The sequence below is a fragment of the Saccostrea echinata genome, unplaced genomic scaffold (genome assembly GCF_033153115.1).
Source record: "Saccostrea echinata isolate AGI-Se365-2 ecotype Australia unplaced genomic scaffold, CSIRO_AGI_Sech_v1 ptg000047l, whole genome shotgun sequence".
Taxonomy (NCBI): domain Eukaryota; kingdom Metazoa; phylum Mollusca; class Bivalvia; order Ostreida; family Ostreidae; genus Saccostrea; species Saccostrea echinata.
Window position 1 is genome coordinate 5,876,444 of NW_026889796.1, and position 26,912 is coordinate 5,903,355.

Here is a 26,912-nt window from a genome sequence, read left to right on the forward strand (position 1 = left end):
AAAAAATTTATTATTCCAATATAGGAATATGGTAAACAACATAAATCAGGGGTACATTTCAAATGATAAATATATACCACTGTTTGATAAATAGTCACAGATAACAACAAAAAAAAATGTGATTAATAATATAATAATAATATCCCTTTGGGGAAAATGATTTGTCACGTGGCCTCATCCTTGCAGGAGTTACTGTCCGTAGGATACATACAGCTATTGACAGACGGAACCCATATTAGTCCAGGCGAACACGTCTGAATTTTCTCCTGACCGGACTCACACTGAATATATAAAGTACAATTGAACGGGTGAGCAAAGTATCCATTGCTTTTCTGTAAGCAAGGGAGAATATCCGGACAGATTAAATCGTTCTTTGGGTATATACACGTTTGAGCGTCTGGATCGTAGACCAGGTTCATGGCACATGTCAGTTCTTGGCCTCGATTAAGGCTGATACATTGTATAAACTTTTTACAGTCATCGGGGTGAGGGTGAAGTGTTCCAGCTTTTGCTTTTAAACAGGGTTCTCGTTCATACTCTACCAAAAAAAAACATATATATCAGCTGACACAGAATAATAATGCTTTTTTATATTCGTACTTACACTTCTTTCATGTGGTTTGTGATGATGTCAGAGTTTGTGTGAAGAATCTTGGTTTAAATTCATAGAGTCATCTCTCTCTCTCGTAAACTGTTCAATAAGAGATACCATTTGTTTATACAAATTTTTAACCTTTATTGCCTTTTTTATGGGACCCCCCTTAAAGTTGATATGTTAATATTCTTTCTATGTACATAAATTCATGTAATAAATACCTTTGATTTTATCTATGAGATTTACTTGTTCAGAAAGACATACTTGCAGATTAAACTATGGATTGAAGACAATATACATATTGATGAAACAGTTTATCAGAAGTATTAGTGATAATAAATTCTTACATGATTACATTACAACTAAAGAGTTTATGTTTTTCGTATAAAAAAGCAAAAAAGCTAAGATTTGACAAATATATTTTTCCACAGTGTTAATATACATGTATATAGAAACATAAGAAATACAAAGAGATAAATAGAGCTACCTTATTTTAAGAGTAATGAATACATACTGGGTCTTCCAGGGTAGACTGATCTAGTTTGGTTGCTGGTGAATACAGTGTCTGTAGTGGTGGTAGGGGACGGGGGAGTCGTCGCCTGGGTAGTGGTAGTCTTACGACTGGCAGGTTTGTAACCTGGGGGTTTAGGAGGAGCTTTGGCAGGGTCCGGACACACCATTCCTGGTCTGTCATGGACACAGTTGTTTGATGAAGCGTCAAACACCAGCTCTCCGGTACATGTTTGTAGTATTGACTTTTTGTGTTCACATTGGAAATACTTATTGCAGTCAGTTGGATGTCCATAAAAGCTTCCGTCTTGAAGTGAACAGGGATCCCAGGCCAGTACTGATAAAGCAACAAAATACTGAATGCGCACTAAATAGACTTTATGTGTAAATATTTTCATAGCATGCTTAGGTTCTAAATTCTCATTCTTGATTACATTTTTATACATGTACTTATCAAAAGTAAACATGCACGTGTATGTGCATTGCTATTCTTTCACAATATAATAATTCTTTCATTTTAAAGTCTTTAATCAAAAGTTTTTTTTAATTCAAGCACAAAAAAAAAATCAAACACTTGATCTTTACTAAAAGTGAAGAGTCTCTAGATGAGACATTTCTTTTGATACTTACACATTTCCCTAGTGGCTTTCACAGACACAGTACTTTCAGTACTTTGATTTACAGATGAAGTCGTTGCTAATTTCTTAGTGGTGGAAGATGCAGTTATGTTGGTCACGCTTTCTGTTGTTGACGTTGTATTCGTTAATGGTGGCTGAGTAGTTGTGGGTTTTGTAGAGTGCACAGTGCTTGTGGAAGGTTTAAAAGTGGTAGGTTTTGGGGTTGTGGGTTTTTCTTGTATTTTATTAAAACCTACCGGTGTTCTTTCTCGTTCAATTTTAATTTTAACTTCATCTAATTCTATTTCAAATCTATCCACCAATGCTATGTTTGATGATGTTGCATTGACTTTTGGGGCCGATGTCTCTATCACAGATATAATATCCCTTTTGGATGCGTCTTTCTCCACAAAGAATAAGGTGAAATTTATGTGTTTATCTCTAAAAGAGAAAAAAAAGGTTATGCCAAAAGTTTATCTTCAAATTTGTGTTTTATTAGAAGCTCTGTAGCAATTATCTATGAAGACAACCTCATCCTTCAAAGTTCAAAGACCATTCAAAGAACTCACATAATGTAACTTATGAACAGTCGAGTAGATAGACGCAATTATTTAAATTTGTAGTTGAAAATTGATTAAAGGATATGTGACAAAAATGTCCTAATACACAGATACTGTTTGTTGAGGTTAACATGAGGTTAGCATGCTTTAAATACTTTTCCGTACTTACTTTATGGACAAGACCTCACACCCACGATACGTTGACTCAAACTGACTTTTCTTGTAAAATGTATCCATCTTTGAAAAGAAATGTTACATTTGTAAAGAATACAGTTGTGGTTTATCTGGGATTGCACCCAATGTACATCGGGTTAAAATGTACTTTCTGAAATATATTTCATGGATGAGATAAAAGCAATATCTTTAAATATTCAGCTATAACGTGTATTGTCTTTGGCGAAGCCAATTCCATCTTTGTCATGAAAAACTCTTCAAAATGAAGGTTTTGCTTACGAAAGAGGTGAGCAGATGTTTCCAGCAACACAAAATTGATGAATGTTAATGTTTTTAATATGTAAATATTGTTTTGCTCAACGTGTTTCCCTTCATGTTTTACGTATTAAAAAAACAATTTTAAAAGCCTGGGTTTTCAGTACAGTCCATACTATGAATAACTGACGAACCGTTACGGTAGCTCAGTCGATAAAAAATAGGTAGCAACTGTTCCTTCGCCGAGCTCTCGGCACTTTGAAATGAAAGCTGCAGGTCATTCGGATGAGACCTTCAAAACCAAGGCCCCGTGTCACGGTAGGCGTTAGCACGATAAAGAGCCCTCACTGCTCACTGGCCCTGAGTGTCGAGTAAAGGTCTAAATGAACCCCTTCACCGGTATATGGTGACGTCTCTATATGAGTGAAAAATTTTCGAATGGGACGTAAAACAACATACAATCAATCAATCATGAATAACTGACGTGTTCGAGATACTGTAATTAACTCATAATTTTAAACAATTTACTTCAGAAATATCTTATTTCTTTGGCCATTTGAGATTTATATTTCTTTTCAAGAAAAACTACTCACAACATTTTTAGATTCTAAAGGCCTATACATTCTGTTTTATTGCTGCTAATGTTTTAGTGTAAAAACATGTACACATGTATATGTTGTAAATTCGAACATGGTATATTTTTCACTAATTTCGCTTGTTCGGAAGTATGTAAAAAAATCAATAATTATGTGCAAAATTATAATTACCCTTGTTTCGGAATATGTATCAACCAGTAATACCATCGAACATTATTTTTTTTTTTTAATAAATTGAGTTTAGTCTCTGCATATGATAAAAGTACATTATTTAAGATATAATTTGATCGTTCTTAAAATTTAAGTATGCACATATTTTTTCTCAACGATTTAATTTTCTCATCATTATTAATTATTTTATCTCTGATGCTATACTTAACATAATTATTCATTTAATAATAAAATTGTTGACTGTATTCTTTCTGTTTAATGGCTGCATAGGATAATACCAATTCTCTTCAGGAAAAAAAACCGCAAGTAAAGTAGTTATCCCATTGTCTCTGGCGCATTTGTCATAGTGTATGACAAGTTCGTTTAAATCCGGAATTTTTGTTGCCTATTTTTGACAGTCGTATCACGCAGCACTATATGACGGTCCTTAAGATGGAGTAATGACAATCCGACGTAAATCAAGCCAGTCAATGTCTTGATCGGGACTCGGCAGGTAAACCATTAACCAACCAAGAAATAATGTAGATATATAGGTCTCACAAATGTCTCTGATATTGCCCATTTTTGCAAATGTAACATTGAATTCGTTTAACATTTAACTATTTCGTAGTGTATGATTAATATTATTGAAGTTTTCTGAATTCAATTGAAAATTAAAAAAAACCATTGCCATTCTTCTTATGCATGTTGCTTAAAACATTTTTCTGCGCATGTGTACCTATGCATATATACATGTATATATGCAATACTCATTTTCAACCATTCCATCACAGTCTTTTTTTTCATGTGGCAGAAAGTAAAAATTAAATTGCTTTGTTTTTATTTGGTAATTCAAATACAAATATATTTTTAAAAATCCTAAAATTTCTGTCTCCCCTTTTCCTAAGACCTGATTTTACAATTGATAGCATGCCGTCTCCCATGCAAAACCATTAGCTGACAGAGTAAAAACTCGGTGCTATATATGTATTATTTATAAACCCTGTACAAAAGATTCTATATTTTTTTCTGTGGTCAGCAGGAAGTAAGTGACCATTGACTTTTTTGTTGGGTGTAGGTAAAATGACAGTATAGCACGCTGTATGACATATGGTTGACACGTGCAATGTTTCTTTCATTATCATATCGGGTTCATTTCGGCTTACATTTTACTGTATTGAATTCGTACTTGTGAAATATTCTATCTTCCAATATATGTACATGGAATATTTGCATAAGAACGATCATATATGGCACGCACGTTATTGTATGACTATAATTGTCAGCATGCTCTCCTAACATTGACAGCTGGCTACAGATGTAATCAAATAAAGTCAGAACTTTAATAAAAAATCAGGTTGTAACTGAATATGTATATGCTTTTAAAGCTTGTGTGGTCGTCGTCATTCCGAATTCTTCGGTAAAAGCACCTAATCTAGTATCAAATATTTTATACGAGTTCAATTGAGAGCAATTGAAAAATGGGACATCTTTGATCATTTTATCAGTCTAAAAATACTTTCCAATCAAGGGATTAGCTTTAAATTTTATGCATACTCGTATATGGCTTAGAACTTGTCTCATAGAAAAATATTTTCACAGTGTAAGATGTGAAATAAATAATGCATCTGCGGTGTGTTTTGTGTTTTTACCAATTTCATTATGATGTGTGCGCAATTTTTTTTAACCGTTAGAAATAAATAATTACCTGTTGGCAATATGCCATTGCGATGTTGTTAAAGTCATTTGATGAAAGATTTTCAAGGCTCTCATCAAAGTTACTGCTCTTTATTTTCAAAGCTAAATTGGCACGAAGCATCTCTGCAAAGAAACAAATATACTTGCTATATAAAACGAAAGATACATAATTATAATGGCTTACAATGAGACATTGTTTGCTTTTAAAACGCCAAAAAGTACTATTAAAACCAAAAAGCGATACGAGTATATACATTTATTCTGCAAATATTCACGTAAATATTTACTATATACTGACCATAAGCAACAGGCAAATACACAATTAATTTCCATGGTAATTCCAGGCATATTACGGTACTTGGACAACAACGGTATTGGGGAGGGGGGTATTTTCTTTCTTTTTTTTTTTTTTTGTTTTGTTTTGTTTTGTTTTTTTTTTTGTTTTGTTTTGTTTTGTTTTTTTTTTTTTTTTTTGTTTTTGGTTTGTTTGTTTGTTTGGTTGATTGATTTTTTTAAGGAAAAAAAGAAGCAAATTTATAACTACCGATATGAAACCGAATTTTTTCCAGGACATATTTATATGAGGGATATTATAAAAGCACACGCCATCAAATAAAAAATCATCATTTGACATAATTTGTGATTTTAAGATTGTTATATTAATTCAAAAGGTTTCACGCAGATAATAAAATGGCAAAAAGACAGTCGAAAGCAACTGCATGCAAAGTCGTGTACCAATTTTGTATTTAGTATGCAGGATTTTTTTCTTCAAATTATCCGTGTTTTCAGAAATTTTTCGTGGCCTATCCGGGACTTGGACAAGAGCCAATTTATCATTTATTAATAATGTATAATAAATAATAATCTCCGATGTAAACTTTAAACATGGTTTTTCAATTTATATTCACTTACCGATTTCATGTTCATGTGTTTCTGAAAAAAAAAAAATAAAGGAAATTATCATTACAGCATTTTCAGACTGTGACTCTGTGCATTTTAGCATGAAGAAAACTTCTAAACAGCATTTTCACTCCTACTTTTTTACTGTTTAGATGAATTATTAAATTTCGAAGTTACCTTTATACACACAATTCAAGTGTTATAACGTTTTCTGATGTTAGAGCTATACAACTGATACCAAAAATGAAACGTTAAGAAAACGTTTGATACATTACAACCACAATATGATGCTGCTGTAAATATTCTTACTTTTCAATTCTACTGCAAAATATATAGCAGCTCCCAAACTGGCAGCGAGAATAAGCATTACACACATTCCAAATATTGGACGACAGGTTTTGCGAACCTTTCGTCCAAATGGCTCTGGTGCAGGTTGGATGAAAGCAAATGGGTCTAATGTTTCTCTGGAACCATACAGTTTTCTGTTGGCCAAGGATTGAATGTCTAGTCTAGAAGAAGAAGAACTTATACGTCTTTGATTGATATCATGAACACTTGTTTTACTATGTGCACTAGCTAAGCTGTCTGTTGTAGAACGAATGCGGCTGTTTCGAACCAAAGCCCTATCACAGTCTTTCTTTGTATTTGAAAAAGTCGAGGTTTGGCTATTTCTCCTATTTTCATCACGTTTTGACGTATCTGAAGTCCTGCTAACACGACTTCGATCGTCTGAAAGATTGTCCCTTCTCCTTTGTTGAGCAGCACTATATCTCCCATCTTCCGACAAATTTTCCTGTCGTTTGCTGGGACCGTTTTGGTTTGGCCGTCTGTTGGCGCGTCTTTTCGGGCTTTCCACTTCCGACACCTCACTGAGGGAAGTTGTGCTATACCCAGAAGTTTCTTCAATTTGACGTCTTCGACGCCTTTTTTTCACTCTCTTTTCATCTTCGGATACTGAGCAGCTTAAATCTGACTGAGCAGTATGGACTCTAGGTATTATTTGACTCGCTGATAGTTTCCGTCCAGAAAGTTCCCCCGCATATGTTTGGCTGTGATGAAGTTGCCTCTGCAAGTACATGAAGGAAAGAATTTTACGTATTTTGAAGTATCGATAAATACGTTTGCTCTGATAAATCCAGTCATCAACACAAACAATTAACATTCTCACAGAATTGTATTTATATTATAAGCGCAGTAACCGTGTGTATATATTATGAAGCACTTTATACAAAATATTTGAAGTATAATGACTGTACCAATCGGCGTATCAAGAGTTTAGAAGTTGTCATATTTATTTCGTCTTTGACTAAGCAACACAAAACTATACACTAATGCAAGTGCATTTAAGAAATATATATATTGTGTTGATACAAAATGTTTCCGGTCACCACATTTATTCTTATCGAAGAACAAATATTTCCAATGTAGTAATTGCGTCATATGTTCATTACTCATCTTACCCCAAACACGGAAAGCCTAGTATTATTATGATCGATAAATTGTGACAAAATCCACGATTTTTTTTAATATCCTATGAATAGATATATCTATCCTTTGAGCAAAAAATGCATTGGAATTACATGTTGGTGAAACTAAATATAGACAAAGAGGATGTTAAAGACAGGTAACTGGATATATGTAATCAGTGATTATAGCATCAAACATACCAGCAGTATCACACAAACAATTAAATGAAGCACGGTATTTAAATTCGTGTTATCCGTGATATTTGGGATAAGAATCTTATCATAAGATTATTTGAAATGCCTGGAAATTCTTTTTTTTTTTGGTCCAGTTATTAAGTACAATTCGTCACAAAACATCTTATATTGAAATGTGTTACCTTCGAAAGGCGAGATACATATCGCAGAAGAAAGGCTGCACGACATGGGCGTCGGTACCGGGGGGGGGGGGGGCTAGGGGGGCTTAGCCCTCCCCACTGTTTTTGCAAAGATAGACATAATATAGGCATTGAAAATTGGGGCTTACCTTTTTTTCGCTGGTTTAGCCCCCCCCCCCCACTTTCAATTAGCCCCCCCCCCCACTTTCAATTTGCTTCCGGCGCCTATGCACGAAAAGGTGAAATGATTGTTTTAATACTAACAGATCTGAGATCGATTTTAAACTAGGATTCTCAGTTTCAATAAGAGCATCAGAATGATAATAAAGGGTGACACAAGGTGATACAGGGTAGTACAGGTAGAACTGACATGTAGTGTCAGTATGTGTCAATATGTGTCAGTGAAGTACTGACAGACATTACAAGATTTATACAACAAAATTAACAGAACAGAACATGTCAAAACGCCTATCATAAACCATCATTTCCAAGTTTAATTATCAAACATGGTCTATCAATTGCGTGAAAAATATAAAAGTGAATTATTTTACATTAAAAATTAATTGTTCGTAAACATATTTACATATCATTGATTTGTTCAATAGAGCGTGAGGTTGATATTTCCTATAGGTGGACGAAACCTACTCTGCTACATCGGAGACGAATGTTAATGCTAACCACACATGCTTCAACCCCTTGACATTTACCTGCGAGGTAATCATACATGTCCTAATGATCTATTACCCATCGAATTAAAACCATTATGTATTTTATTTGCTACAAACATTAAATTCAAAATTCGTTATATTTTTTTTATTATTAATTACTTTTTCTTCTTTAGGGAGTGTCGGTTTAGAACTCAGACACGTTGCAGAGTTTATTTTATGGTAACGTGACTTTTCAGATATAAATGATGAAGTTGGTGCTTTTTATCTAATTATCCTTATAAATTATCGCGATTGCAAGGGAGTTTTTCAACTTAAGCATTCATAAATCTATATATCTGTCAAGATGCAGTCGATTATTTGCAAATCTCAGTCAAAAATATCTTGGGTGTAATTATGCAGTTGAACCCTTGCGTAGTTTTTTGTCATTTTTTTTAATTGTTATTTGAATTGTGCATCTTCAAAATTATTTAACCTTTCAAAGTCCGTTTTAAATAATTAAGTTCGTAACAGCCTCAACGACAAGATAGGTGCTTATGAATTTAATATATACATATTGTTTATAACTTAAGATACCCTGCCTATTATAAAATATTTCTAATTAATTTAAGAATTAATTGGCTGAGAAACTAATCATTTAAAAGATTGTTTTTACCAATATATATATATAGGTCAAACGTGCGAGGCCAGGCATTTACGGAACAGGGCTAATATATATTTCTTCTTAATTATAATTGTTTTACTCTGTCACTTCCATCGTAATTTATACTTTATATAAAGAACGTGATCTCTTAAATGAAAGCGTTTGGCGAACAAATAATAGCTGGTTTAGATTATTTGAATCACGTATTCCTGGGTGAAAATTTAAATGATTTATTTCATAATCAATGTGTCCTTTTCGACATGTTTCTATTTCTGAAATACATTTGGTTACTTTTTTTTTTTTTTTTTTTGCTCTCAAATTAAATGATTGTAAACTTTTCTTTAAATAGAAAAAAAGTGTTAAAAGGTTCTTTCAAAATCCACAAGGTTTCATGCAAAGATGTCAACTTTGAGCTTGGTTTGATACCACACATAGGTGCTATGATGATAGCATTTTGTAAAACTGCCTAAACCAAATGGGCATGTTCGCTCGGTGGTGTTTGACATTGTATGTATGACTGTCTATTTGGCATACAATAAATATATAATATTCAAAATTCAAGAAATTTAGAGACAGATCCCTTTCCCCCTTATTTTGTCATTAATGCACCTGTGAACGTTACAAGTGAGTATCGTTTGATATACATATAGGTCTATCAAACCGTTATGTAATATACAGTAATTTGTAACATCAGAAACATGATCGAGTGACCAATATCATTCAGGAACCTGATCCCCATTTACATGGTTTTTGCCTGTTTTAGACTGGCCAGGTTTGTCCTATAAATGATATAATGCGCGGTGGACAGTCCTTGGGTTAGCAGTTCCTGTGGCTTATGTAGACCGAATTGTTGTCAGACCTAATAACCAATATACCAGTAAGCACCACGCTTTCTAAGATTTCTACTGTTTTCCCTCTTTATTTTTTTCTTCTAAAGGCTTTTTTTCATCATATCAGTTTAGGGTATCAGCTCTCTTCTTTCAACTTTCTTTGACAATCTTTTGAATATTGCAAACATTATCTGCTGTGCTCGTAGAAAATTATTATACGAATTCCATTTTGAAATTTAGATCGTCCGCTTGATAGCATTGTTCTCTCCAGGCAAAAAAATATTTTGTATATCTTTTATTTATCCGATATAGCGTCAGAAATACGGCTCAGATCGGAAAAGATCTTCAGAAAACTTCAAAATTGACGATTAAATACGTCATTTAATCTATCCTTAGAAAAGCTTGCAAAAATTTCCCGAGCAACACAGTTTTATGCCGCAAGACAACCCCCACCCATCCATTAAAACTTGTAACTTACCAGATCCCATGAATCGAAATATCGTGTCCATTCCATTCCATTACTGTACAATGTATAAAGGGGCCAAGAGAATGTGAGACATGTGTCATAGGTTGGGCGTTATTGCGTTTTTGGCCATTTCTGTTTTGATTGAGAACTTCCAATCAGGGCACCACGCTTCATTAACGTCCAGGGACGTCATTGGTGTCGCCACGGACATTGAACATGCAGCGATTTAATCAACTTTTTTTTGCATTATGCAATGTAGATTCATTTCTGACCACCACATGGCATTGTATGTGCCAAATTAAAAGCATGATGCTGATGCTAATTATAGGGTTCTCAATAAAGCAAGAGTGGTGTTTTTGTATCTAGATGCTGAATCCATGGACAAATAGAATTTAAGCAGATATGGAACTCATTGATTTGTTGTTTTTTTTTCAAGTTTAATAAATCTGTATTTTAAACTAGAATTAAAATGGAATTGGAAACAACAACACCCCCACCCCCGTAAAAAAAAACTCTCCCAAGACCTATATAGATTAGAATAGAAAGGCAAGGAGTGAATCTCTCTCTCTCTCTCTCTCATTAACGAAATAAATTTTTTCGCTATTGGCAATACCATTTTTTGAGAAATTTTTACGTTGGAGATTTTTCTTTGGTTAGATATAGAATACCCCCTTCGAAAAACTTTGTTGAATTTCTTCTTCCATTCACATTCATTCATTCATTCTTTATTTCCTCCGGAACGGAGATTCAAATTTATTCAAGGGTCATTTTATTAAGCTGAAAAATCTTTAATTTGTGTGACACTCTGACATGCCAGAATATTATTCTTTAATTCGCATTAATTTCAAATGTCAATTTCTTACCACAGCTTATTAGTTTTTAAATGTTTCAAAGGGCTGTCCCTTTATGCTCTATATTTCAAAAGGCTGATCATAAATTACAAAGTAACTTCTATTTCATTTCATTTTCACGTGCAGTCGATTTTTAGCTCATAAAGAAACTTTGTGTATGGTATATCACTAAATCGTTATAGAAACATTATTTTAATGAAATTTGAATAAGTTTCTCACCACAATTAAATGAAAACTGATTTCTTTTGTTTTCCCTTTTTTTCGGGGGGGGGGGGGATATTACTTGTCTCACTATTAAGTGAAATAATGAGGTGATTAACATGTCAATGTATCTGTATGTAATCCACCCTCGGCCATTCTTTATACAGCCGATCATACAGGTCATCTTCTCTTTTTATTTCCTTTTTATTGATGTGTTATATCGTTATTTCTAGGTTTTATACCAGCAGAGCCTTTCTCCATGTCCATATTAATCATGTAGACCGGTTATTATACCTTCATCGCTGAACCTTTCATTAACTTGAATAAAGAACCCACTCAGCTGAACGTTTGGAAAAAAAATCGTTGAAAGGTTGAAGAAAAAGACCAAAGCTGAAAACGTTTACAAAGACCTCTTAAGTCTCATTAAGATTTCTTGAGTGAAATTGGTCAGTATTACTGTTAAAATTGCCATATTTTTATTTCTGCGCAGAAACATTTTTTAAATGTAAAATGTATAATGCCCGTAGGAAGCAATTTCACTTTGAGGGGGCACAACCATATGTTTTCAGTTGGGGGGAGGGGGGCACTATCAACTACCAAAATTCCTTGACAAGCAAAAAGAAAAAAAGAGTCATCAGATATTATTATAGCTATGTTTTCTATAGTTTTCTGTACTAGTATATCGGCAAAATTATTGGGGGCCACCCGCCCGCCCCCCCCCCCCCCCGGTTCCTACGACCATGAAATGTGTGTGTTAAGTTTTGAAACGTTTGTTTTTATATTTGTGAACAATTGTTTGTGGTTTACATTTAAAGCACTTACGGTAATGTCGCAACCAACACCTCTTTGAACCGTTTCTAAAGGCTTATACATTGGCTTGCATTTTAGCGTAATATTTTATATACCGGGTATGTTACATGTATATGTTCTGCAAATTGATGCTGGCTTTATGTTGAAAAACGGTGAAAGCAAAGTACCGTACATACTAGTACACGTACTGCGTTGTCTTGATCTACCAATAGTGGTCACAAACTTCTCCATTTCTACCTTAAACACTTTTTTTGTGTTGTCTTACGAATCTCGTGTCGATTTTTAATTTCGCAATTTACTGGGCGAGTGTAAATACAAAACTTAAATATGTCAACTTGTCATGTTTTCTTATTTCTTCATTAATATCCACATGATAATTAAAATTTGAACATGAAATATCATTGATGCATTGACTATTTGATGAATTAATCGGAATCATATAAAACTATTTTTTTATTTAATATACTCATTCAAACAGTTAATTTCCGAATACATGTGCACCTATAATCAAAATCAAAGAACAGCAAGTATTAAGATTTATTAAGTGAAGCAATTGTACTTTTAGTGATGCCAACGACGCCATTTTTCGCCACTTGAAACTGTAGCATAAGGAATTCATACAATAATCAAGTTTGAAAGTTCGGTTGGGGTTCGAAAATTTCTTGTCACACTGACTCAAGCGTTGTATGTTCATGACTAAAGTACAGTGCACGTGTACCTGTAGCTAGCTTAAAGAATAAAGATTAATATGCGTACAAGCTGAGCCTGTTTGTAAATAATTATGGGTGAAAATACAAATAACAATATAATGTGAGCGTTTTCCCTTCATTTTGTATCACTACACAATGAAATTCCAAAAAACCTAAAACAAAACGACCTGCACATGTAGAAACCCATCCTGGTGATTATCACGTTAACGTTAGGTTGACCTGCTCCCATAGGATCAGCTGGGTACACTGCTCCGTCACTATAAATTCCCTTATAACACGATTCTTCCATTTACCGCGGGACAACAGGTCACAGTAGACACGACAGTTACATAATACTGGTCGTGTTCTACTGATGACCGCTAATGATTAGGACAAGAGATTAATTAGTGGCTATTAATTACTTGTAATTTAAGCTGGACTGATTTTACAGACGGTATGTGGGAATGGCGCTTAGAGAATGTTTAGTTAAATAAGAGTATTTTTATAGGATCCCTACAAATTATTACACACATTTAAATTTTACTGTGCTTTCTTTTATATTCAAGAGAAATCTTAGCTGTTCCTTTAGCTTTACTGAGCTTTCATTTATATTCAGCCAAAATCTTAAAATGTTCCTTAAAATTTTACTGAGCTTTCATTTATATTCAAGAGAAATCTTAGCTGTTCCTTTAAATTTACTGAGCTTTCATTTATATTCAAGCAAAATTTTATCTGTTCCTTTACTTAGCTCTCTTTTATTTTCAAGCAATATCTTAACTGTTCCTTTAAGTAACTCTTAAAGTTCAGTTATCCATATATCAACACTTGAACTATACTAAAATATAACTATCAGTAAATTTAAGTCGTTTCTGCGTCAAATCTTTTAACATTTTAAATCATATCAAGTATTTCCTTTACGGGGATTTAACTTTATTATATAATAGAAATCAAAATCTTTGTTATAGGTGAATTAAACCATTAAAAGAGGGCGTTGACCATAACACCTTATCCAGTATATTCTTACGTCTTTGGTGCTGAATAAATTTTACATTTTATTAATAAATATTTAAGTTCATTTAGAAGGAAATTAATCATGCTAATGAAGGCGGCGTTCACGTATTGCTATCACAACAGACATTTCTCAATGTCATTTTTCCACACGCGGAAAATGCTAATTTTCCTCCTCAAATTGTTGCAAACCATACCTACAGGAATTCCAATTGGTTTATATACAATAAATTATGTTAAAAGACTTATTAAAGTTCAAATATTTTAAAAAAGCAAGACTCAAAAAACAGAATGTAACTATATGTCTTTTTTGCATATCCTCCACTCTCGAAAGACCTTAATAGGTCCTACGACAGTTTGGTACATGTACCTAAATGAGTCAAGCCCCAGCTGGCCCGCTGACGAAGAGGACATCGACCCCCCCCCCACCCCCCCCCCCCCACACACACACACACACAAACACATTCTATTCTTCTCCGTTAAAAGACAACAGTTAAATTTTTTGCCTAAACATCAACATATAGAACCTACATGGTTTCACCTGTCATATTGTAATTTTTGAATTTACTGGGTGGTAGTAAATACAAAAATTAGAATATGACACATCCCTGTGGTAGCTCATCAAAATGAGAAGGTATAATTATGGTTTCTTAAAACTAGCTATGCTACCTCATCAAGAGACGGATAGTACATGGAACCCAAAATCAGAGACAGATCGTACCTGGTTACCCCCATCCTTCCCAAAAACCATTTTCTTTAACTCAGTCGTGTAACACCCCCCCCCCCTCCCCTAATAGCTCATCAATAGAACATTTAACATTATACCTCATTCAGAAATCTTTGAGGAAAAAAGAAACGCAGTCTTTGAAGAAAATGACATCAATATGTCCCTGATATATTTGAAAAATAGAACATAGCATCTTATTCCTGATAATATCTGAAAGAGAGAATGTAACATCGTGTCCTAGAAATCTTTGGAAAAGAGAAACCAACATCGATTCGCAAAAGACTCCAAACTTACCGGTTGTGCTTCAGCATCATTCGTCAAACTGGCGACTGGATCTTTAAACGGAAAGTCGGCTTCATTTGATTTGGCGAGTTTGTAATTCTCTTCGAAATGTTTAACCCAAGAAGGCGTTTTATCCATAACAGAATTCTTAAATCAGTGCAAGTAATCCAGACAATATTATTACTATATCTTCCTCGCTATTTTCCATTCTTTGGTATTTCACAGTATATTCCTTTGCACAACAAAACTATGTTTCAAACAAATCAAATAAACAACTTTCCAGGTGATGGAACTTGCTTATAGACTCGCATTGACATCCCCCCTCTTGGTTAGAGGAACCGGTATCGTCTCCTGGCCGATGGAATGGGCCACTGAATAATACGGTTCGTGTATCGACGTACAGGTAAGAATTCAATGATGCAGAACCACAGCACAGACGTGTGGAATTGTGCCATTAGCCGAGTCCCCGGGCTGTCATTATAAGCTCATTGTTCTAGGACCGGAGGGGCACAATTGACTAACTCGTGTGTATCGCAAAAAATTGTACACTAATTTTTGGCGCCATCCGTTTTATGAATTGTTTTTAGCAATAATGGTACTTGTATACGAGTGGTTTTTATAGCAAAAATAAAAACAAAGAAATAACAATGTAAATTTTATTTTTGATACCTCGATTTTTGACATTCACATATATAATAGTTTATAAATAGAATATGGTTTATTTGATATTAATTTCACGAAGCTAAAATTGAAAATCCTGAGCCATTTTGGAATCATGTGTACAATGTATTTGATATTTGTAAACGAGAAAATGACAACTCACAATATATGCATTTAAAGTATTTACGCACGTTTTATGTGAATTTGTCATTCCAAAATGTAAAAGAGTTTCCTTATGAGGGTATTACTTCGTTATTTTTGGAATAGAAAAGTTAAATTAACAGTCTGAAGCTCATTATCTCTTGTTCGAATCTCGAAAAACTATTTTTATACGGAAATATTGTAGACAATGACGATTTTATCCCTTAGCACCATATAAAAAAATAATAATTGCTTTCAATTAATTTTAAAAAATCCACGTGTTAATGTAAATTTTCATGTTTATATCCTGAATAGCAATTATTTTAAGTTCTTTAAGAATACATACATCAATACTGAAAAAGGTTGCGCATGAATAGGATAAAATGAGGCCAAAAAAAAAAAGCCGAAATTTCTATTTCTGTACTAATAATAAAATTTTAAAATTTCAAACCATTTAGTGTACCATATGATAGGAAGAGTATCACTTTATAAATTTTGAGGGTTTTTTTGGGGGGGGGGGGGTAAATGCAAAATTATCAATAAAAGAGATTATTGTTCAAATTAAGCTTTTACCCACCACATAAAAGAAGGAAGGCGTGCTGAAACAGTTTATCGCAGTATTAAGACATGAAAACTTCGCACAAAGTTAAATAATAACCATTGACTACTGCGAATTGTAATAAAAATGGCCTGATCAATCTTCAAAAGCACATAATGAAAGAAACGACACTTTTCTATACTAGAAAACGATTGATTTTTATTTGTTGACTCTGGTGAATAAATACATTTTTGGAAGAGGGCTGTCATTCAGCGACTATCAAAATTTTACTTTCTTAATTAGAAATTTCAAGAAATATGCATTTAATTATTTTAATTAAACTTAATCATCTCAGCACTAATTTTAAAATTTGGTATAACTTTTTTCTCATAACTTTTTATAACTTTGTCAACTAGGAATTTTATAAATTCTTTTCTCATTCGTAATACTCAGTATACATAATAGTTATGTTCAGTGATCTCACAGTCATTATTATTAAACTCCACCCAGTTCATAGTACACGGAAATGTATGAATATTATCACGATCAAAAATCACCAGATCACGGTTTGATCCTCCCCCGGGCTCTGTCCGAGCGGCGTGCGTGGGTCATTCGCTGAGCGGCTGACCGTTGAAAATCTGGGTCAAGTCTGTCACAAGTCCTCCGGTGTTAAATATACACGAAAATTCTACATCTGTTTTAATTAAAACTTCACAACATTCAACTTTTGATCCATTTATTATCAATCTGGGCACTTTCATTTCGCAATCTACTACTGACGGGTCAAGATGATAGTGTAATACTTACATATGGATTGTATGATGTTATACTGTATACTGGCTTAATATGGGACTGGAAAATTTGATGGACTTGATAAATTCAAATCAACGGAATGGATAAAATGTACACAAAATTTTGCTTTACATAAGATTATTATAGAACCAAATCATAGGAAATGCAGTTGTACTATACCATTCAAGGATACCCCCCTTCTTTTCAAGCACCAACAGCTTTTATAGAATGAGCATATTCATGATTTCGCAAAAATCAATCATCAACAGGAATAAGAACTAAGCTGGATTATAACTTATACATCGTTTCTATCATTAACACTTTAATTTTAGTGGTGACGAAAAAAAAAAATTGCAAATCAACCATCTGTAACATCAAGCTTTTAAAATCTTAAAAATGCCATTGATAAATATTTTCACATAACCATAAAAACAAATACAGAAATTGAGACTTCTATTCCTTTATTTCAAAGAAAATGGACGGAATGTTTTCAGATCACATAAAACCAAACAATGTCCAATATGATATGTTACATTCAGATCATTCAAAGTATTTGTACAAAAGCTGTACAGATGAAATAACACAAAATAATGTCATCTACTTCAGATCAATTAATTCTCTTGTGTTCTCTAAGAATAAGTCCTTCACATGACAAGGCGATCCTCCTCCAAAACAGCTGGGGGCTGCTCTCCATAGACACCCCCTCCCATTCCTCCTCCAAAACTCCCGGACAACTCGAAGCAGTGCCTCTTACACTCCAGCAGTCTCTCTACATCCTTCCACATCTTCATCTGCCTGAGGCTGGGGCCGTGATTCTCCCTGACCGTCTTCTGCTGCTCCCTCAGGCCCTTACCCAGGTTCTCCTGTTCCTGGATCTTCCTCTGGTACAGCTCTCTGTAAATAATTAAAGGGAAACAGTCATATTACAGCTCCCTGTAAACAACTGACAAAAAACAGTCACATTAAAGCATCTCAAAAACAATACACATAACAGTCATATACAGCCCCATACAACCAATCAAATTACATCCCTCCCCCTGTAAACAGTTATCAATAACCTAGTCAGAAGTGGAGGGGTAGGATTGTTCTCTCCTGCCCAAAGATCAAATATACTAAAACTGAATTAATTTACTCTGCCATTACAACAAATCTGGTGAAAATCTTCTTCTTAAATTTCCAATGTGAGTGATTCCTGTAATCTAGAGTGAAACTACATTCACAGACACGCCAGATTACAGTAATGAAAAAACTACTCTACCTGTAGGTCTTTTTCCGAGCGTAGGGATCAGCCGAGGTGTAGGTCTTCATCTCCTCTGCCACCTTCCTTTGCTGTACCTCCACCATATGCATCATGCAGTGAAGGTAGTGGTAGCGAGATTCCTCCTGAGAACACTCCTCCTGATACGCCCGAACCTCCTGTAAAAGACAAATCACGGACATTTATCAAGAAAATCAATACATGGTAAAACAGGCTTATAACGAAGTGCTAGGGATGAATGATTTTGCTTTATTATAAACGTAATTTGTTATATCTGTAAAGTTTACAATGTATTTCAAAGTCAATGGGAATGAAAATCACTTCACTGTAAGCATCAACTCATTATAAGAGAGTTAGCCATAAGCATATTTTACCGTAAAATCTTGATTTGGGTTATGTGGCTGTGTATAATTAGGGCAAGTAGGAACCAACAAAATTAATGTCATTTAGACGATAAGAGTTCATTCATCAAATTTTGTCAAAAAGTTCGTGAAACTGTGTTTGACTGGGCAAATTGGATCTTATTTATTGCGAGCTGAAGTTATACTGAAATTGGGGTCAAAGCTGAATTTTAATCTAGATTACTTTACATATTTTGACATAATTCATAGGTAAAAAAGTAACACATCAATTCTGAACAAATCAAAACCCAAGTTTAATTGTTTGAATTCTTCTGGGTTAAAATGACACAGAAATATTTCAGAGAATGTCAGAGCAAGATATGATTTGATCCCTTGAGGGAATAATAATGTCCTTTTTCCAAATATACCTAAAACCACTTTCTTTAGATATTTTCAAGTTGAATATCTTTTGTTATTTCATAACAAGCTTCAAATTTGCAAATTGATGATGAAGTTGAATAGAATAAAAATCAAACGCTGAAAACAGAATTTCCCTGCATTAAGGTAATTACCTGTTCCAGTTTAGCCATGTTACTCTCTAGACCAGCAGCAGCAGTGTCATAGGCCTGCTTCTTCTCTGTGTGTTGGTTTGTCAACTCCTGTAAAAGAAATAAAATTTTAATTTTGGCAGCCTTTTAAAGACAGAAATGATCAGTTCAAAGCCTCAGGGGCTCTGCAGCATCAAAACTGGAATTATGCACGTACAAGTGTATAATAGAGCAGATTTTTTTCAATTCTTTTGTTTTCATAAATAAAACAGGTAGCACTTTTTGCCCTTTTAAAATTAAAACAGTTTTTATGCTTGGTGTTCAAAATAATTACAAAACATATTTTTGGGAATCATCTGTTGATTTTAATAATTAATTCAAACTGTTTTATTTCATTCATTCAGCTTTATCTCAAATATTTATACGAGCAATACCTATCTTCCCCCATATAAATGAAGGAAAAATCACGCATTTATTACATCAAAGCAACACTTTTATTTATCATTATAGCAATAAACTGGTTATCAGACATTTATACATGAAGGTGAAAGTGAAACTGTTTTCCCTATGTTAATGTCACTGACTTACATATTCATGAGAAATTTATTCTCTACATGACTCACAAACACAGAAATATCCAATCTGATCAACAAGGAACCCACACTAATCCGCTAGTATGAATATTTTATGGAAAACACAGATGAGAACAGATTAACTTTGACATGTAGTTTTTCTTTATACATGTATATATAGACCTTGATTTATTCCTTTATTGTGAGAATATAACACATCTATGGTTTATTTCTATTTATATACAAAATTTATGCATTCCAACATGAAGCACTGTGTCGTAAGCCCAACTTTTTAAATGCAAAATTTATTCAGTCTTTGACTTTTATTTAATACAGTATTGTTACTTTTAAAATAAATTTACTGTCATTACTATAAAATATGAATTCATGTTTAGATTCAATTTACAATTATCTGTGTGTATCCATATTAAAAAAAAATTTACATTGCAGGGAAAATAGATATTCTCTTCTTTCAATTATTGAAAAACTTGCAAAATTTGTTCACCCAATAAACCAATGTTTATTCACGAGAAATCTAAGCCATGTTATTCTATGAAGTCATAAAAAGAAATACAAGTACTACATGTAAGTAATCCACAATAATAAAAAAAAAAAACATAGGATATGACCTGATTTTACCAATTCATTAATTTCAATCATGTAGTACTGTGGGGACATTTGTAAAGTGTGTTTAATATGCACTCTAAATATTGTTCATGTATAGGAAAAATGGTATCACAAATATACTTTTATGAAACATATTAACACAGTGAAAATAACCCCCCATGCAATGTGCATTTCTCATGGATTTGCAAATTAAACACACCATAGCACTGAATTCTACATCTTAATTGGCAACATGAAAATTAAGAAATGAATTATTAAACATCCACATGATTCCTACCTGAGCTCTTTGTCTCATTGGCCTTAGTTCTTTAATAATTGGAGCCAAGGAATTCTTCTTGTTAGCAATCGTCCTGGTCAGTCGCTGAACCATCTCAGATATATCTTCCAGTGTCTTCCCTTTTCTCTCGTCTAGTTCACTTTTAACAGCGGACACCTTCTCCAATTCTTCCTGGGTCTGGCGGTATCCTGTCACACCTTTCTTATTCTCAACAGCTTCCTGTAAATAGGAATATTTACTTAAAAAACGTCAAACACAAGTGTAACAAATATGGGGAATTTATACCTCTGCTGTTTCATGATACATTTCCTTATTTGAAAAGAAAAAGTATTAAATTACACGTCAACACTTGACATTTTTTTTTATAGCATAGCAAAAATCCATAACAGACTCACCAGACTCCTGGTTATAAATTCATCTCTCTGACGTAAAATCTGCTCAGTGCGAGACAGAACTCCAAACTCGGCCCTGATCTCAGCTATCTCCTGTCTCTTCTTCTTGTAGATAGTGCTCTTACTTCTCAGTTTGTTTACATATCTTTTAAACTAAATTTAAAAAAAGAAACGTTTATTTCATTCAAAGTCAAAACAATCAGGAAAATCATATACATATGTCTATTACACATAATCTGACAGAATTTACAAGTGTCCTTGAACTGCTAATGCATCTTTACACAGTTGCATCCCAAATACCCTTCATTTTTGGTTTGAAAGGGGAGTTTTAGTTTAAGATAACCTGTCCACTGTTGTTAACAGAAATTGCAAATGACTGACATGGTAAAAATTAAAACTGAATGATTTGAAATTTGACATAATATAAGAGACATGTTATAATACATTGTCTTGTTCTATATCATGCGGGTACAATTTACAAGAGTCAACGTAATCTACTTGACTGTGTAATACTTACATCCTCTCCCTTCAGCACTTCCCCGCCCCCAGCTTCCTTTGCGGCCTCTCGCTTCTGCTCCAACTCCATGGACATTTTGTGATACGAATCACGCACATCTCTGAAATCCCTCAAAGCCCCTTCTTTCTTACTAGCTATAATTGCAGCCTATGAGATAATAAGCAGTCATTATTTCACTCACAGATAGGCATGTTCTATAAGCATGCTATTAATCTACTAAGAAAAAAGTGGCTATATATGTATGTAAGTGGACAAAGCATATAAATTATATAATATAAAAAAAATTGTAAATTTCTTCAAAAAGAAAAAGATTTTCTTACATGAACTTGAATTGTAAGGGGGAAAAAAAAAATTGTGACATTTCACTGATATAAAAAGAGAAAATGTTGCTTTTTATAATCTCCAAATACACTGTACATGTAACATTGTAGAGGAAAGATGCTAATGAGTTGCTTGGTGACAAATCTGACAAAGATCACACAGACCTTCTTCTGCATGTAGAAATTTGACAGAGACATAATGATTTATTGCCCTATGTAGAGATCTAATCAAGAATTCACTGACCTGCTGCTTGAATAGTGCCGATTTGTTGTCAGTTGGGTCCTCAGTCCTTAGCTTCTTCTCAACAAGTTGTTTTATCTCCTCCGTCAAGTCTGCTATCTATAATAAATTACAAAAAATTTACTAAACTAATCAGAGGTCGGAAGAAAATTGATATAATAATTCTTTATCAAATTCCAACTCATTAACGGATCCTTGAAAACAACAGCAGGATAATCAGTCCCGAAATAACCAGCACATATGTACATTGTACTAAATGTAAGAGTTATCTGCCCTTCAAAAGTAGAGACACTTGGAATCTTGAGTGGGTAATGATGGAAGATTTTGCAAGGATTCAACAAAGTTTCCTATTTACTCCTATTTTGAAGGATATTTTACGCTTTGTTATAAGTAAGGACTAAGGGAAGTAATTCTTTCTAAACTTAGACATTGCAGACATTTATAGTACATAGTGTCATAAAGTAAGAAAAAGTAAGGTCATGTACATGTAAATTGCTTGTCTATGGATTGACATGTACCTGTGAAAAAAAAATTTCTCAAATCTTCCAGTTATTTATCAGTTAGTTGTGGGCATAAGTGGGCTATATATGAAAGGGTTTATTCTAAACTTGCAGATTTTCTCTTTACTTCTACAGAACTACATGAAACAAACAAAATTAAGATTGTACCTGGTCATGCAGTTTGTCTAAATCAGACTGTCCCATGGCAGGTTCAGCTACCACTTTCTGAAGATTAAGAAGAATTTTCTTCTGTTGTGCTATCTCTTTGGGCATTTTTTCTGTCACTATGTATTTGTTGGTGTGTGTTTCCTCTTCCAGTCTCTGCAGCATCACTACAATGAAGATGAGTAATAAGTGTACAAATTATGAAAGACAAACTTTTGATTTGTAAATGCTGAAAATATTTAGAATATACTGAATATCAATCTTTCAAATCAATTCAAAATTTTTGGTTATCAATGAGAAATGTAACCAAAATTGGAAGGAATTAGAAGTTGGTTGTATACAATAACTTAAGCAAACATAGATACTCTCTACCTTTTAACTTTTTTTTAAAAAAATTGCAATTGTCAGTTCAGAATAATTTCTCTGGCCATCTATTCACATTTCCCTGATGTAAGATAAAACTAACCTGCTGGGTTGGCTCCTACAGCTGCTTGTCTGGTGTCGTGTAACTGTGACTGCAATCTCCTGATTTTCTGATCTTCATGTTGAATCTGACAAAAACAAGGAACATCAATTAGTCAATTACCATACACACTGCCTTTACAAACATATAGTTTCTTTTTACCGTAGATTTTGTTCAACAGCATGACTAGCTGTCATGTAACTAACAATTTTTGATATTTTAGTCTATTGAAATGAGGAAAAATATGAAGATGTTACTTTCTATGCATGACACATCACAACATATAATTTGATGTAATATCCATTACTGTAATCCATTGCTTTCATCAATGAATGTTATACAAATCAATGTAAATGACCCTTGGTTAAACTGACCAGTGTAGACTGTTCCTGTCTTTGTTCAGCTAACTTCTTCTCTTTGTCTCGTTCAAGTCTCAAATTCCTCGCCACGTTCATCATAGTGGTGGAATTAGGATGAGACTCCACCTATTAAAACAGAAAATTTGCTTTAGACCATTCTATTCAGTTGGCTTATCTCAGTGCCATATATTTACCATTAACAGTTCACAGTGTAATAGAGATGTAGATTATTTCCCTTTGGTAACCCAATCATGAACTGAACTTCAAATGCACATGCAATGTAATCATTCACTATGCATATAAATTTAATTACATATAAGTGCATATACATTACCTTTCTTTTCAGTCTTTCTACACGCTTTATCAGCTGTTCTTTCTCGTCCTCCATGTTGGTAATGTCCTTTTTGATTTCTCCTGTGTTATATCCAGAGTTCTTCAGACCCTCTGCCTCTTTGTGCAGTTCTTTGAATTGTTCCATAGCCTCCTCATACTTCAAAATAATTAATAATAACTTAAAATGTACTAACTTATACTTAATAACATAAAAAATAAACTTTTCATATTTCATCATTGTGCACAGTGAAAAAAATATAATTAAAAACAATGACTGCTAAGAGAAATTATTTGGTTTTTTTTTTCAGAAGAATAAATGGCTGACACAAACCTGTGCAAAGAGATCAGGAATGGGATCCTCTGCCATGATTTCTGGGGGAACATCGACCTTCACCAAAAACCTAGCCAGGTAAGCTCTTTTCTTGAGATCTGGTATTCGCTTTAACAACCATTCGAGGATGGGATAAATAACTAACTTGTCTCCCTGTACTAAGCCACTTCGGAATGATTGTCTGCAAATTTTGTGCAGAAGTGTTGAAAGAAGAAATGCCTATCAAATTTAACCCCCCCCCCCCAACTGTCACTCAATTTCTTTTTTCACGTCAAAATTACAAATACTTATGTTATCTCAGATACTTACAATTAAAATATCTAAAAGTATAATTTTTATTACATCTAATGATACATTCATTAGTAATTATAAGTAATTAACAGTTTCTCATTTCATTTTATGCTATACATATATGATGTCACTTGTAACTGTTTCCTTTGCCTCACCAAATACTAGGTTGAGAACAGTATACTTACACATCACTGTAAAGAAAGGAAAAGACATTGTATTAAGGAACATTCCATATATATGCATTATAAAAAAAAAAAATATCTATTACATGAATAAACAAACATAAATGGATGTTTTATGTATTGTTTATATAGGAAGATACATTATAATACTCTACCCAGGGATTATACAAAATTTTGAATTACAGTATGTATCACTTCTTTTGTGTTTAATCGATGAGAAAAACCTGTTCTAAAACTGATTTTATTTTTGAATATCACTATTAACAAAGAAAATGACTACAATCTTACTCTGTTGGGGGTTTGTACTTAAGGATCCTCAAGGTGTTAAACATTCTAACTGCAGTCTGATCGGCTGATTCTTCACGGATATCAACTTTTTGCTGTAAGTTAAAACATGCTTAATTATTGTTTTTAAATTCATTATCATTCTTGTGTATATATACACACGAAAATTACAAAAAAATTATTCTGGTTGAAGTCATGAAGCATAAAAAGGTGACTTAAAGTTAAAATGTATATTTCTTTATGATGATTTATTGTAAAATTAACCTTTGGATCAATAACACCCAAAACATCGGTCAAAACTTGGAGAAGTTGTAAAGGCTCTAAGGAATCAAATGATATCAAGTTATAGGTCTTGCTGAATGGCTCCTTGGCCAATTCCTGGACAATGAACTTCAATTGTTCACTCATCTTTATTTCACTGCTAAATATTCTGAAATTAAAAAAAAAATCCACTGCTTTTCACATAAACTAGATTACTACATCAGGGCTCAACATTAACGCTTGTCCAGTACCGGTGAAAAAAAATTACGGACAAGTAAATATTGCTGGGCAATTGTCCGATTGGACAAGTGCATTCTAATGTAAAGGAGTCTCTAAATAATCAAAAGAACGACTGTTGTGTTGAAAGTTAATCGGTAGTTTCAAGATTGAATCTGTACATAAAAACCGAACTTCGATCCTGATAGAGATCACTATTAATTGAGTTCACATTCAATCGGGATCGAAGTCCACTAATTGCATACTACTGAAAAGGCATGGAACTTACTAACTTACGAAGTTTGGATTCCGTTTGATTATGACAGGTTCACATGTGAACATTTATGTTGTTGTCAGTACAGAAAGCCTCGATAAAATTTTGTTTTATGTGTTTGTTGTTTATCAATAACATCATGAATCAATCAAGCACATGTCATGTGTAATGGACTTCAAGTTTACAATATTATATCGTTATTGAAAAAATTTCTGACAAGTGAAGTTGAAGTTCGGACAAGTAAATGTCTTGGTCACTTGTCCAAATGGACAAGTAGGAAAAAAAAGTTAATGTAGAGCCCTGTACATGTACTGATCAGCATACTTATTACACTTGTCTAAATAATATAATTTAACAGAGCTCCACTTGTGGTAAGGTTAAACCTAACTTTCAATCTAAAAAAAAAAAACAAGAGAAAGGGGGTCACTCAATCATTGGGTCCGAGGAAGAAGGGGTATTTCCACACTTTACAGTTTACCATTTTAAAATGCTTATCTTCAAAATTTTATTTCCTATAACTAAAAAGTATCTGGCATGTTTGGGAATGCAATATGTATAGTTTTTAACTTATTAATATATCCCAGGATACATGATATATCAAGCTGCACTGTGACGATATTTTTTTTTTCAATATCTCAAAGTTCAATATGTATTTATCAATACTTTATTACCGTTCAACGAATTGAATAAAAATCTTGATGTGTGAAGAAAGGGGAAGGGGGGAGGTGTTACGAGTACCATCAAATCATCAGTAAGACGCCACACGTTACTATGGACAATAAAAATCCTAAATATGAATGAATACCATAAAATTCACGTGAAAATGTATTTGTCATTTTGGAATTAACAGCGTATTTTGACTTCCACAAGAATGTATAATTACTTACCATAGAAATTGTAAGATTCTCGACAATTTTCCCTGTTTTTCTGTCTTCTGAAAATATGCAGATCCCCGGATGAA

The 26,912-nt window shown here is 33.5% G+C and overlaps 2 protein-coding genes across 2 annotated transcripts; both read right to left on the reverse strand.

The window, feature by feature from the left end:
• LOC133202668 (uncharacterized) lies at window positions 1-15,577 on the reverse strand. The gene is made up of 8 exons (XM_061338525.1): window positions 15,080-15,577; window positions 6,365-7,121; window positions 6,068-6,088; window positions 5,166-5,278; window positions 2,452-2,519; window positions 1,736-2,163; window positions 1,110-1,442; window positions 1-538 (listed from the first exon to the last, which is right to left on the reverse strand). Exons 1-8 carry the CDS (start codon window positions 15,203-15,205, stop codon window positions 165-167), a joined length of 2,220 nt encoding a protein of 739 aa, XP_061194509.1. The 5' UTR covers window positions 15,206-15,577; the 3' UTR covers window positions 1-164.
• A 2,065-nt stretch (window positions 15,578-17,642) lies between these two features.
• LOC133203049 (intraflagellar transport protein 81 homolog) lies at window positions 17,643-26,909 on the reverse strand. The gene is made up of 16 exons (XM_061338904.1): window positions 26,839-26,909; window positions 25,465-25,630; window positions 25,204-25,295; window positions 24,919-24,924; window positions 24,443-24,623; window positions 24,113-24,268; window positions 23,794-23,904; window positions 23,423-23,507; window positions 22,960-23,123; window positions 22,295-22,390; window positions 21,731-21,877; window positions 21,217-21,366; window positions 20,822-21,040; window positions 19,370-19,456; window positions 18,457-18,614; window positions 17,643-18,092 (listed from the first exon to the last, which is right to left on the reverse strand). Exons 2-16 carry the CDS (start codon window positions 25,606-25,608, stop codon window positions 17,843-17,845), a joined length of 2,046 nt encoding a protein of 681 aa, XP_061194888.1. The 5' UTR covers window positions 25,609-25,630; window positions 26,839-26,909; the 3' UTR covers window positions 17,643-17,842.
• Between the last annotated feature and the right edge of the window lie 3 nt (window positions 26,910-26,912).

Excerpts from the sequence above, each read along its gene's own strand:
- LOC133203049 (XM_061338904.1), bottom strand. The coding sequence starts at position 25,608 with ATGAGTGAACAATTGAAGTTCATTGTCCAGGAATTGGCCAAGGAGCCA. Across the intron at positions 21,878-22,294 it reads CGGCACTATTCAAGCAGCAG|GCTGCAATTATAGCTAGTAA; the intron begins GTCAGTGAATTC and ends ATTATCTCATAG. Across the intron at positions 21,367-21,730 it reads AAGTGCTGAAGGGAGAGGAT|TTTAAAAGATATGTAAACAA; the intron begins GTAAGTATTACA and ends TTTTAAATTTAG.
- LOC133202668 (XM_061338525.1), bottom strand. The coding sequence starts at position 15,205 with ATGGATAAAACGCCTTCTTGGGTTAAACATTTCGAAGAGAATTACAAA. Across the intron at positions 2,520-5,165 it reads CAATGGCATATTGCCAACAG|ATGGATACATTTTACAAGAA; the intron begins GTAATTATTTAT and ends TTCTTTTCAAAG. Across the intron at positions 1,443-1,735 it reads GAAAGCCACTAGGGAAATGT|TACTGGCCTGGGATCCCTGT; the intron begins GTAAGTATCAAA and ends TTGCTTTATCAG.